The 13,861-nt window shown below is 43.4% G+C and overlaps 1 protein-coding gene across 1 annotated transcript; it reads right to left on the bottom strand.

The window, feature by feature from the left end:
• Positions 1 to 3,113: 3,113 nt before the first annotated feature.
• Sike1 (suppressor of IKBKE 1) lies at positions 3,114 to 12,119 on the bottom strand. Its single transcript, XM_042692327.1, has 5 exons — positions 11,891 to 12,119; positions 11,577 to 11,682; positions 10,325 to 10,467; positions 8,296 to 8,409; positions 3,114 to 3,651 (listed from the first exon to the last, which is right to left on the bottom strand). Exons 1-5 carry the CDS (start codon positions 12,047 to 12,049, stop codon positions 3,565 to 3,567), a joined length of 609 nt encoding a protein of 202 aa, XP_042548261.1. The 5' UTR covers positions 12,050 to 12,119; the 3' UTR covers positions 3,114 to 3,564.
• Between the last annotated feature and the right edge of the window lie 1,742 nt (positions 12,120 to 13,861).

The following is a 13,861-nucleotide window of genomic DNA, read 5'->3' as shown; positions in this document are numbered from 1 at the left end:
AATGAACATAAAGGACAGCTATATACAAAAAAGAGACCCTAGGCTATATATTGTATCTCATTCCTATCAAGTCCATACAGAAACAAAACTGAAGGGCTGGGAAGTTGGCTCAGTGGCAGAGCACTTGCCTTGCATGCCTGAGGCCCTGGGTTCGATTCCTCAGCACCACATAAGCAAAAAGAAAAAACGCCGGAAGTGGCGCTGTGGCTCAAGTGGTAGAGTGCTAGCCTTGAGCTGAAGAGCTGAGGGACAGCGCCCAGGTCCAGAGTTCAGGCCCTGAGACTGGACCCAAAATAAATAAATAAAAAAAAAAAAGAAACAAAACTGAAAAATAAGTCATTTTAGGGATACATATATTAAATCTTTTTTAAAGTCTATGTGATTAAAACTATTAAAAAGAGTCAGGCACTGGTGTCTCATGCCCATAAACTTAAGCTACTTAGGCTGAGATCTGAGGATTAAGATTCAAAGCCAGTCCACAAAGGAAAGTCCATGAGATTCTTATCTCCAACAAAATACTCAGAAAAAGCTGGAAGTGGCAGTGGCTGTGGCTCATGCGGTAGAGTGCTACCCTTGAGAAAAAGAACCTCAGGGGGCTGGGAAGTTGGCTCAGTGGCAGAGCACTTGCCTTGCATGCCTGAGGCCCTCGGTTCGATTCCTCAGCACCACATAAGCAAAAAGAAAAAAGCCGGAAGTGGCGTTGTGGCTCAAGTGGTAGAGCACTAGCCTTGAGCTGAAGAGCTGAGGGACAGCACCCAGGCTCAGAGCTCAGGCCCCACAACCGGACCCTAAAAATAAACTTAAAAAAAAAAAAAAAAAAGAACCTCAGGGACAGTGCTCAGGTTAAGTTCAAGTTTTTTTGTGGCACCCCCCTCCCAAACAAGCCCTATTAAAAAAAGAGAAGGGCTGGGAATGTGGCTCAGTGGTAGAGTGCTGGCCTAGCATGCACAAAGCTCTGGGTTCGTTTCCTCAGTACCACATAAACAGAAAAGGCCAGAAGTGATACTGTGTGGTTCAAGTGGTAGAGTGCTAGCCTTGAGCAAAAGCAGCTCAGGGACACTGCCCAGGCCCTGAGTTCAAGCCCCAGGACTGGCAACAACAACAAAAAGTGGGGGGGGGGGGGGGAGTTAAGATTCAGGGCAAGGCAAGCTCAAATACACGCAAAACAATGGTACATTTCCTGTTCTGCTTTTGTGGTGCTAGCTTGAACGAGTTTATGCTGACTGCCTCACCGTCAACCCTCACACTGGCAACATTTGATTCTAAAGCTGGGCAATGAGATATTATGGTTTATAAGTATTTGAAAGACAGCTATCATTTTCTGACAAATATGTTAAAAATGTAAAATACTGACAAAATTTGTACATGCATGGCTGCTTATAAAGCTCTCAGCATTCTTAGTTATAGCATTTCAGGCTAATTTTAACCAAAAAGACCATTTATTGTTTTTATTGTTTTCTTTTTCTGATGGCTCTGTATTCTCTACCTTATATATGGTGTATTCATGTGCACATCTGCGGGAGGGTGAGGAGGGCATAGACTCAGAGGAAAAAGGGTGAAAAAATGCAGTGCTGGCCGCAGGGGACATTGATGAAAGTGCACTATGGAGGCTGGAGGGAGTGGGAGAGAGTGAAGAAAATGAACTTGTTACTTGACATATGTAAAGATAGCCCCGCTATATGTCACCTGGAAAACAACTACCAAGTAAACTTTAAAAAACAAGAGTCTTGCCAAGTCACACAAGGTTGGCTTTGAACTGTGATTCTCTTATCTCTTCCTCCTGATTGCTAGGGTTACAGGTGTAAACCACTACACCTGGCGCACAAACACACAGAAATTATTTTATTAAAAGTAATTTTCAAGTTTTTTTTCTCAAGATGTCTAGGCCAGCAGATGAAAAGTAGAAGTTGCAAAATTTCTAAAGCCTTCTGAAGACTGCTTCAAAGACCTCAGTGTCCACTGCTGGGCAGATAGTCCACCTTACATAACTGAACTCACTGATACTGGAGACTGACAATGTCAATTTGCCTACTCTTCTGAGATGCTACAGAGGAGTACAAAAGAAATTTCACATCACTCAGAGCACTAGCAAGTAAATCTTTTGCTTTCTGCAGTACTGGGAACTGAACTGAGGTTTTCATGTATGCTAAGTAAGCACTTTACCACTGAGCTACATCACCAGCCTGCAAATAACTCCTTTTGATACTGGGTCTTTCTCTCCTGTACTGTGGTGCTTTACATTGACAGCCTTAGCATTCATTATTTCAGCTATTTGTGGGGGAGGAACTTCAATAGTATAATAGGATGTAATTTGTAAATTTGAAATGCAAATGAATTGAGACAGGGTAGAAACTGATGAGTGAACCTATTTATCTACCTAAAGATCTATCTAATTTATTTTTCTTGTGCCAATAATGAGGTTTGAACTCAAAATCTCAAGCCCTTGGCTTTTGTCCTCAAGGCTAGCACTCTCCCATTTGAGCCATAGGTCCATTTCTGGCTTTTCACTGATTAATTGGAGGTAAAGAGTCTCACTGGCTTTCCTATCCAGGCTGGCTTCGAACTGCTCAGATCTCAGGTGTGAGGTACTACCCAGTGTTTAAATCTCAATGCTCTATTGTTGCCTGCACAGCAATGTAAATGCAGTAACTTAGGTAATAAAAATGCTTTCATGTAAAAGAGACTTAAAAACCAGCGCCAGTCATGATATACCTTACTAGTGGCAGTTTTAAACTATCACAGCTGCATATAACTTAAATAGTGGTATAAAGTACAGAAGAACTATGCAGTAGATACATCTATGATATGCTCACTAGGTAAACTAAGGTCAAGATTAAATACCACTTACATTGAATCATATAAATAAAAGCTACTTGTGCCATGTGGACTGTGCACGTGTGCACATGCATAGGCAAGCTCCTCGGCAGTGTGAGTGGTGTGATGTCTGTACTATCACTGGGAAGAAGAAACAGCTGCCTGACTTGCAGGTGTGTTTCCTGGGGACTAGACAGAACTTCTCTCAATTTAAGAGTAAAGACACCTGACCATAAGGTGCCAGCTCTTAGCACCAGAGAGAGCCGAAGCTTCACAAGTGAATGACATCACAAATTAGAGAATTTGCCAATCTAGTTCTATGGAAACAGATTACCTCTGACAAAAGGAAACAAAAAAAAATACACATTTATGCCAAATAGATTTACAAAGGTAAATCTCTTAAATATTCCTGTAAGTGTATTTTACAATCCTATATAAAATAAAGTGACTGACTAAAAATGTTCAAAGTTTCAGACAAATATATAAATTGAAGTTCTAGAAATAAACATTAAAGTTGTTTCTTAGACAAAAGAATGGTGAGACTCATTGTAGATTCTCACTAACATAGCTCAAAACTTCTGTGGATAGCCAGTATTGACTTTGGAACTCTAAACTGCCACCTGATACTTTTAAGCAAAACGAAATCAAGTGTTGGGCAGCACAATGAATAGACAGTACTCTAATTGGAAGACAATCCCTTCCTTCCTTGATAGGGAATCTTTAGACATCTTTCAGCCATTATTTGATGGGCTAGGAAGCAGGGTCCACTGAGTTCTCTCTGATCTGAAGAGACTCACTGCTGATGGACAGTAATTCTCGAAGCTCCTTATTTTCAAGCTGGAAAAACAAAAATGAAAAAGATATTCATTTATACCTGTAAAGAGACAATGTTTTGGGCCAGGAAGATATAAATAATTAATTTTTATTTTGGGGGCCAGCCCTTGAACTCAAAACCTGCATGCTGTCCTTGTGCTTTTTGCTCAAGGTTAGCGCTATACCACTTGACAGAGCTCCACTTCCAGTTGTTTTGGTGCTTGAGTGGAGATAAGTCCCATGGACTTTCTTGCCCAGGGTGGCTTTAAACCACAATCTTCAGAGCTCAATCTCTGGAGTACCTAGGATTATAGGCATGAGCCACATGTGCCCAGCAAATATTTCTGGCAGTTGTTTTTTGTTTCTTGGCCAGTTCTGGGGCTTGAACTCAGGGCCTGGGCGCTATCCCTGAGCCTCTTTGTGCTCAAGGTTAGTGGGCTCTACCAACTGAGCCACAGCGCCACTTCTGGCTCATGGACTTTCCTGCCTAGGCTGGCTTCTAACTGTGATACTCCGATCTCAGCCTCCTGAGTAGCTAGGATTATAGGCATGAGCCATTGGCATCTGGTTTTTATTTATTTTTGACAGACATACCTTTTTTGCTGTAGTTTATTTTTCAGATAGATTTCTCAATTTTGCCATGAGTGCACCCACCCTGAATTCAAGCCCCAGAACCAGCATACACGCATACACTCACAAGTGCACAAAACACTCAAGCTTATAAAATGAATGAAACTCAGTGTAGATCCAACAGTTCTTTGGCTTGTACTTCCCCTTTCTTAAGGATTTTTTTTTTTTTTTTTTTAGAAAAAATTGTAACTATCTCTAAGTGGTTGTACAAAGTAGTTGCCATTCAAAATTTGTCGGGGTACTGTCTCTGAGCTTTTTCAGCTCAAGGCTAGTGCTCTGCCGCTTGAGCCACAGCTCCACTTTTGGCTTTTTGATGATTAATTAAAGAATCCCATGGACTTTACTGCCGGACTGGCTTTGAACCACAATCCTCTGATCTTGGCCTCCCATGCAGCTAGGATTAAAAGTGTAAACTACTGGCACCAAACCTAAGATTTTTTTTTTTTCCAATTTGGACAAATTTTGTTTAGATAGTACCTTTGCTTTCAGATAGACTACATTAAGCCCCAACTTCATTCCTTGTCAGCTGGTTAACTTTGGTAAGAGCCTTAGTTTCTCTAAGCCCTCCTTGCTTCTACTCTGTAACATGGAGACAATAATCATTACAATGAAGACAGCCACTAAGGATAAAAGCAGCTATTACCAAGCAGGGCATTGCCACTACTCACTAAGGAAAGCAGCTATTACTATTGCTATGGCTGACATTTCACAAACTTGCTGTTTGCCCCTATTAACCTCATGACCTTTTATTTCTTTTTAAAATTAATTTATTTTATTATTATTATAGAGGGATTACAATTCCATGAGTCAGGTCATGAGTACATGTCTTCTGTTCTCTTCCTCCCTCTCAATCCCTCCCACCCCACCCTGTCTCTACTCAGTGTTGACTGAGCTTCAATGCTGTACTTTTTCACCCTTTCTCCCTCACGTTCTGAATCCTCTCCACAACCCTTCCTAAGGTGTACACTTGAATACACCATACATAGAGCAAAGAAGATAGAATCATTAAAAACTAAAACTTAGAGATCTTTGGTTTCCATATCTTGGAGTTTGTTTCAATACGTAAATTACTTTATATAAATACTGCATATGTAAGTATTCTCACTGTGTGTGAATACCTAGAATTCTGTGTAATTTATCGTATCCTGGTGTCCTTTAAGTCTAATTTTTGCCTATCAGAATGTGCCCTGTTTGTTTCATGACCTCTTTTTTAAACAGGTTAAGTGTCAGAAAATGACCCTATAATATCAATTTGTGTGCTGTAAACATGAACCAGAACCTTCAGGTACTTTGAACGAGTATTTTACATGCCTGTGTAAGATTGTTTCTCTCTCTCTCTTGTCTTTCCTTCAAAAAGAAATGTCTCTCTTCTGAGCTCCAGGTGAAGGTCGATGAGCTGCCTCACTCGCTGGGTGCTGTTGGTCTGGGCCCCAGCCTGGGCATCTCTTCGATAAATGATGGTGAGTTTGCCACTCACCCTCTCCCGAATTTGAATACAAAATCATCATAAGGTGTTTTCATCAACATCACACTTCGGTTTGAGGTAAAGGTGAACATCTGTGTCAAGCATGCATGTTTCCCTGCTTCCTGCAGACACACAGGAATCAGTCTTGCATGTGGCCACTGAGTTGGCATTTTTCTCTGGTCACCTCTGGTAGCTGTCTATTCCACTGCCTCCCTTCCCTGGAGAAATTCCTACTTTTTTCTAAAGAAGAAAGTGCTTTTGTTAGCAAAGACTCATTGAGCTTCTTGAGAGGGAGAAGTGATCCCTCCATGTAGATTCTTCCACTGGGTTCCAAAGGCCCGAAGAATAAAGTGGGGTTTTCCTTTTCTAGATCCATGACCACTCTTTCCAGTACAAACTGACTCTGAAAACTGGAGAGATCCAGGAGAGTCTTTATAGAGCTGAAAACCTTTTCACTCAGATGGGATACTTTGAGTTGAGTATGTCTAGCCTTCCCATCTAGGCAATATTTCTTTTTTCTCACGACATTGTCTGCAACATCTTTTTCTTTGAATGTTACAAATGCAACTCCTTTGGCTCTTGTTGGAGAAATAGTTTCAACATTGACTCTCATTCTTAATATCTTGGAAGTGACTCTTCACAAATGCAGCCATAATTGATTACAAGGTTTTCTGTAAGACCAGCAACTACTGTATCTCTCTCAGCAGCTGTGAATTCCCTGGCACTCAAAGCTGATGCCCTAGCAGAGAGCAAGGCACTCCTGATGTGTGAAGGACCAAGATTTTCTTTTTTAACAGTTTCATTATGTAGTTCTGAAAATCATGATTCTTCAGACCTCCTGAGTGCTAGGATTACAAGTGTGCATACTACCATGCTTGGTTAACACTTTATTTCTTTTGATATTTACTTCCATAATTTGTCTTTTTTTTTTTTTTTGGGTCCGGTCGTGGGGTCTGAACTCTGGGCCTGGGTGCTGTCCCTCAGCTCTTCAGCTCAAGGCTAGCGCTCTACCACTTGAGCCATAGCACCACTTCCAGCTTTTTTTTTCTGCTTATGTGGTGCTGAGGAATCGAACCCAGGGCCTCATGCATGCAAGGAAAGCACTCTACCACACAGTCACCTTCTCAGCCCCTACTTCCATAATTTCAAACAATCTGCCACTAATGCTATTTCCTGACCATCAATTTTAGATATTATCTGACTTCCTATTCTGGAAGATTAGGAATTTTGGCACTCATAACTTGTTCCTTCCATTTTCTCTTAACTTCTAGTCAATACACAGTTGATATTTTCATTGGTTACTCTTTACTGCATTTCTTTTCATGAAAAGAGTATCAAGAAGGAATTTTGCGTGTGTATGTGTGCTAGTATTAGAGCTTAATTTTTATTTATTTTTATTTTTTATTTATTTTTATTTTTTATTTTATTTATTTTTTGTTTGTTTATTGTGGGTCTTGTACTCTGGTTCTGGGCACTGTCCCTGAGCTTCTGTGCTCAAGGCTAGTGCTCTACCACCTTTAACCACAGCCCAACTTCTGGTTTTCTGATGGCTAATTGGAAATAAGAGTCTCATGGACTTTCCTGCCCAGCTAGCTTTGAACCAGGATTCTCAAGATCTCAGCCTCTTGAGTAGCTAGGATTACAGGTGTCAGCTACCAGCACTTGTCAGTACTAGAATTTTAATTCAGGACCTGCATCAACTTTTTCAGTCTTAGCTGGTGTTTTACCACTTGAGCCAAGCCCCTACTTCCAGCTTTTTGTTCATTTACTGGAAATAAAAATCTCTTAGATTTGTTTGCCTGGCCTGGCTTTGAACCTTGATCCTCATATCTCAGCCTTCTGGGTAGCTACCATTATAGGTATGAGATACGGGTGTCTGGCAGGAACTTTTAAATCATGAGCACACAGAAAACATCAATACAGTGAACACAGGGAGGCCTGTCTGGTGAGACCTCATCCGGGGTGTTATGATAAGTTTCTACATCTTCTATACGGTATAGAAACTTTGAAAAACTGAAACAACCAATGCTGGTAGTTCACACCTGCAGACCTAGTTGGCTGGGAGACTGAGACTGGGATGACTTCGGTTCAATGGAGCTGGGGTAGGAGAGGTCACATGCTTGTCAGCACACGGCTGGGGTGCTTGTCTGCATCCTAGCTGCTACCAGAAGCTTTTTTTGGGGGGGCAGGGGGTGGTTGGTTGTGGGCCTGGGCACTGTTCCTCAGCTCTTCAGCTCAAGACTAGCACTCTACCACTTGAGCCACAGCACCACTTTTGGCCTTTTTGGCTTATGTGGTGCTGAGGAACCAAACTCAGGGCCTCATGCATGCAAGGAAAGCAGTCTACCACTGAGCCACCTTCCCAGCCCTACAAGAAGCCTTACATAGGCAGATTTCAGTCCTGTGCATGTCCAGCGGAAAACTAGAACCTAACCTGAAAATAAACAACCCAAAAACAGGGCTGAAGAATGGCTCAGAGGTACAGTGCCAGCCTAGCAATTTCAAGGTCCTGGAGTCCAATATCAGTACTGCCAAAGAAAGAAAAAGAAAGAAAAATTTTACAATCATCTTACCTCTAGTTGGGCTAGCTTTTCCTGCACCTTACAAAACTGGTCATCATCCACCTGAACCGCTTTCCTCATTATGTCTCCCATTTCACAGATTCGGTCAATCTGGCTCTCAATTGCCTATGAAAAATGTTAAGTGAAAAACTGTCTTGTTTAGATATGAAAAACAGATCAACACATGCATTTTGATTTTTTTTTTTTTTTTTTGGTCTGGTCATGGGGCCTGAACTCTGGCCCTGGGTGCTGTCCCTCAGCTCTTCAGCTCAAGGCTAGCGCTCTACCATTTGAGCCACAGAACCACTTCTAGCTTTTTCTGCTTATGTGGTGCTAAGGAATCGAACCCAGGGCCTCATGCATGCGAGGCAAGCGCTCTATCCTGAGCCACCTTCCCAGTCCCTGCATTTTGATTTTTGAAAGTTCATTTAAAAATATGCTACCTTGAAAAAATTAACATGTTAATATAATCCATGCTATATAAGCTACACTAAAATCTAATACAGTACATAATTTTTCAAAATATCAACTTTAGCTGGATATAGTGGCACATGCCTATAATCCTAACACTCAGGAGGCTGAGGCAGGAGGACAGTTTGAAGTCAGCCTGGATTACATAATAAGATCCTGTCTCAAAAGAGATCCCTCAAATTAATTAAAGTCTAATTATTGTCTAAGTGGCTGTTCAACTTAAATTTGAATATGTTTTTTTTTTTTCGGTCCGGTCATGGGGCCTGAACTCTGGGCCTGGGCACTGTCCCTCAGCTCTTCAGCTCAAGGCTAGCACTCTACCATTTGAGCCACAGCGCCACTTCCGGCTTTTTTCTTTTTTCTTATGTGGTGCTGAGGAATCGAACCCAGGGCCTCAGGCATGCAAGGCAAGCGCTCTACCACTGAGCCACCTTCCCAGCCCCTTGAATATGTTTATTGGTAAGAAGCTTATCGAAGTACAAGGTATCTTTATCTTTGGATAGATTTCTCAGAATGTGAGCAAAACTCTGCTTACCAACTTTTCTTTTCTGGATCACAGAAAATATTTTACCTTTTGCTTTTATATGAAAGCCATTCAGATGTCTAAAATATTCTTTTCTTCCAAAACAGTTAAGCCAGTAATATGTATCCAATGGAATCTAAGGTGTACTTTCACTGTAGCAACTAATGAGGCTCCAATTTATTTTTGTGTGCATGTGCCAGGAAATGGGGCTTGACCTTGGGCCTCATACTCTCCTTTTAGTTTTTCACTTACGGCTGGTGCTTCCTTGTTTAAGCCACTCCTTCACTTCTAGTTTTATGCTGGTTAATTGGAGATAAGAGTCTGACAGATTTGTTTGTCTGAGCTGACTTTGAATTACGATCTTCAGATCTCTGTCTCCTGAGTAACTAGGCTGACAGGTGTGAATCACTAGTACCTGGTTGAGGCAGCTATCTATGAGTACAATTACATAATACAAACTGAGTAGCACTCCACCGCTGAAAACAATTACTCGGTCTCCCAATTATAAGCAACCAATGTGTAGAAAGTATGCCTTCTTACAAAAACAGTTTCTCTCTTCTAATAGCATAATTTAATAATGGTTTCTTGCTGGCCTTGGTAATCCAGAAACTATTCTTTACACAACAAAGATTCTTACAGTTCTTGCTTCTTACAATCAAGAAATTTAGTTTAATAAAACATAGAAAAAACCACCAGCCAAAATGTTTACTGTGCCTATTCAAAATTAACAGGTACTCTGGAATTGGCCTTGCTCTGTCACCCAGCCTGGCCTTAAGCTCATCACAATGAGCTTCTGTCTCCTCCCAAATACCCCTTATCATGATGAAAACGGATCTTGATGGGGGATGGAAGAGCAACTTTAGCCTTACTCAGGAGGACTTGAGCATTCCCTCTGCCTTGCTCCCTATTTCTGTCCTCAGAAAAGCACAGCAAAATCAACCACAAATACGATAAACTTGAAATACTTTAAAAAAAAAAAAGTACACAAACTAAAACAGTCTCTCAATATAAAGTCGGCTCTAGAATTGATTTATCAGCATTTCTTACTGCAGAGTGAGACTGGTGAGCTCTGAGGACTGGTCCTGTATCCACTGCTTTCTTAGCAACCATTAACTGTAGCATCTGCTTCCGGTACTTGCTCATGATAAGCTCTAAAGCATCCTGGTGTTCCTCCAGGGAAATCCACAGCTCTGACAAAATAATAAAGCACAATGGTAGTGATGTCTGCAAGAGAGCTCACACAGCCAAGCATACTAGGAACACTCCCAGCCTCCAAACTAAACAGTTGGGAATTTTATGAAATCACACGAGTTACTTTTAATTCAAAGCAGTAAGTCAGAATTTAAGTCCACAACAATACACAAGCCTATATAAAAAAATAACATTTTAGGAGAGGCAGCCTAGTTAGAATACATGGATTCTGTGGTTAACACTCATAAGCAACTGATCCTTCAACTTTTTCCAATCCTGTTTTTCTTTTCCAGTGTTGGAGACTGAATCAGGGCCTCATTCTTGCTAGGCAAGTGCTGTGCCACTGAGCTGCATCCCACTGCTGATCCTATTTCTCACCCGCATTGTGTAAATACTTGCTTTGTCTACCTTGAAATGAAGACACAAGAACCTAAGCAGAAACTTAGTGGAATGATAGATGTGAAAGCTGTAAGCGGATATACAACTATTAAATCATTATCAGCTCTAAGAATATATATATATATCTGAGAACACAATTCTGCTTTTCCATCTTGCAAAAGACTGCATAAAACTTTTAATCTTAACTACAATTTGTATTCTAGTATTTAAATTCTGAGTCTTTGAGAATAGGAACTCTTGTTATGCAAGCCTCCACCTTAAAAAAAATTCATCCAGCTGGGTGTCCATGCCTTACACTTGTATTCATGGCTACTCAGGAGGCTGATATTTGAACCATGGTTCCAGGCCAGGAGGAAAGACCATGAGACTCTTTATCTTCAACTAAGCACAAAGAAGATGGGAACTGGAGCTGTGGCTCAAAATGATAGAGCACTAGCCTGGAGCAGAAAAGCTCAGGGGCAGAGCTGGGGCCCTAAGTTCAAGCCCAGGCCTGGCATGCATGCACATATGCATACTAAGCCATATGGGATGTGTGTGAATGCGAAGCAGTCAGATAATCATAACAGTGACAGACATAGTTATTAAAATGCATCTAAAATGCACTAATCATAGAATGCACATTTGTGAACTGTTTAGGCAGTTTTGCAACAACTTTTAAACTATTGCCAGATACGGAAGGGGGAAAAAAAGCCCAATAGGTCTCACTAACCTCTATTTTCCTGCTGCAAGTCTCTAATCTGTGTGTTTTCTTGGGACAGCAGAACGTGAGGTTTGTATTTGGCTGTGTCTTTCACGTCGGATGTATCCTCTTGATACTGGGTAGACAGACGGGCAGACAGAAGAGCGTGGTAAAGAGCCAAGGTGGAAGCACTGGGATGGAACTGATGGGCGTTGATGGGAAGTGGTAGGCGTGCTGGGGACCAGGGCCGGTCACGGCCGAGCCCACCGGGTCCCCGCCGCCGCCGCGCCGCCCCCGCCCCCGCCCCCGGCGCACGGGCACCGGCACTCGGGCCCCCGCCCGACCTGGTCCGGAAGCGACGAGCCCGCCTCCCGCATGGCGGCCACTCGCCGGTGCAGCGCCGCGGACTGGTCCACCAGGGACTCCGCGGCCGCGTCGTGCTCCCGCAGCCTCTCCAGGAGCGTCTTGGCGTCCGTCAGGATCTTCTCGATGGTGCAGCTCATCGCGCCGAGCCCAGCAGCCCAGCCCTGCTCGCCGACGTCAGACCTCCGCACCCCGGCTCAGCGCTCCACGCGTCACTTCCTGGACCCTTCGAAAGGCGCTTCCGCAGTCGGGGTTGCGCGTGCGCAGAGGCGGCTTGCCCTTCCCTGGGCGACCCCGGGACACGCGCTGGACCTAGATGGGAGGGTTGGTTGAAGGACCTGTTCTGGCACAGGGCTTAGTTTCTTAGGATGTGTGCGGGTGCAGCCTTGGATGTTTTGGTCAAGGCTACAGTTCTACCACTTGAGCTACATCTCCACTTCCGGCTTTACGCTGGTTCATTGGAGGTGAATCTCCTGGATGTTCCTGCTTGGGCTGGCTTCCAACAGCTACCCTCTGAGCCCAGCCTCCCGAGTAGCTGGGATGAGAGGGGCAAGTCATTGATGCCCAGCTCACAGCGTACTTTAATAGTAGATTCTCAGCAAACATTCCCTACCCCAAACCTGTTGTCCTGACCATGATATGGGTCGTCTACTACTAAAGGAATGCAAAGATAAAAATTTTTTTTTTTTGTCGGTTGTGGAGCTTGAACTAAACATTTCCTTTTAGGTAGGAAATCACACTTATATACCTAAGGACTGACTCATACTCTATTATCCCAGGCGAGAAACCAGGTGTGTGGACATGCTTGATGCAGGTAGGACAATCTGACCAAAGCCTGGTTGGAAACATTCCACTGTGGGCCTAACTGAAAATCCCCACCTCCTTCAGCCCTAATAGTCTTTAGATAACCTCTGTTTCCTTGCTCAAACTCCATAAAAGCTTAACTCCAACCCTACCTCCTTGCACAACCTTCATCCCCTGAAGGTTGCTGCCCGTTGCTGCTGTGTCTCCATAAACAGTCCTGGCCTGTTGAGAATCGAGTCCACCCTGTTCTTTCTCCTCCAGTTTTTAACATATATAAGTAATGATATGCAGGACAGAATGTGATGAGAGCTGGGAAGCTGGGTGCTGGCAGCTCACACCTGTAATCTCAACTGCTCAGAGGATGAGATCTGGGGAGTAAGGTTCAAAGCCTGCTTGAGCAGGAAAGTCCCTGAGACTCTTTTTTTTTTTTTTTTGGGTCCGGTTGTGGGGCCTGAACTCTGGGCCTGGGCGCTGTCCCTCAGCTCTTCAGCTCAAGGCTAGTGCTCTACCACTTGAGCTACAGCGCCACTTCCGGTTTTCTGGTGGTTTATTGGAGATACGAGTCTCACGGTCTCTCTTGCCCGGGCTGGCTTTGAACCACGATCCTCAGATCTCAGCCTCCTGAGTAGCTAGGATTACAGGCGTGAGCCACCAGCGCCCAGCCCTGAGACTCATCATCTTCAATTAACCACCAAATATCTGGAAGTAGAATTGTGGCTCAAGTGTACAAAAACCTTGCTCTTGCAAGGTTTTTCTGCGAGCACTCTACCACTAGAGCCACAGCTCCACTTCCAGCTTTTTGGTGTTTAAGTGGAGATAAGAGTCTCAGGGACTTAAATCTTGGGTTGGCTTCAAACCCAGTCCTGGGAGTGCAGCCTCTTGAACTGCCATGATTACAGGTGTGTCCTTGGGGGCCTGTTCTAGGTGTCCTGCGGTGGTCTGGGGCCCAGTCCTCTCCCTGTTGCTCCTTTCTCTGCTTCCTGGCTGCCAGGGCAGGAGCGCCTCCACTCCCCACCATGACAGATGGATATGTCACCAGTCTAGCTAACTCTTCTCCTGAGGCTGTCTTCAGTCCTGCAGGCACAGAGATAGAGCCAACTAATGGCACTTTCGTTCCATTCCACACAGGCGGTGACAACGCCTTTAGA

Source organism: Dipodomys spectabilis, unplaced genomic scaffold (assembly GCF_019054845.1).
Source record: "Dipodomys spectabilis isolate Male_0828 unplaced genomic scaffold, ASM1905484v1 ptg000148l, whole genome shotgun sequence".
Lineage (NCBI taxonomy): Eukaryota > Metazoa > Chordata > Mammalia > Rodentia > Heteromyidae > Dipodomys > Dipodomys spectabilis.
Note: the sequence above shows the minus strand (reverse complement) of the source record. Positions and strands in the feature narration are given on the sequence as shown.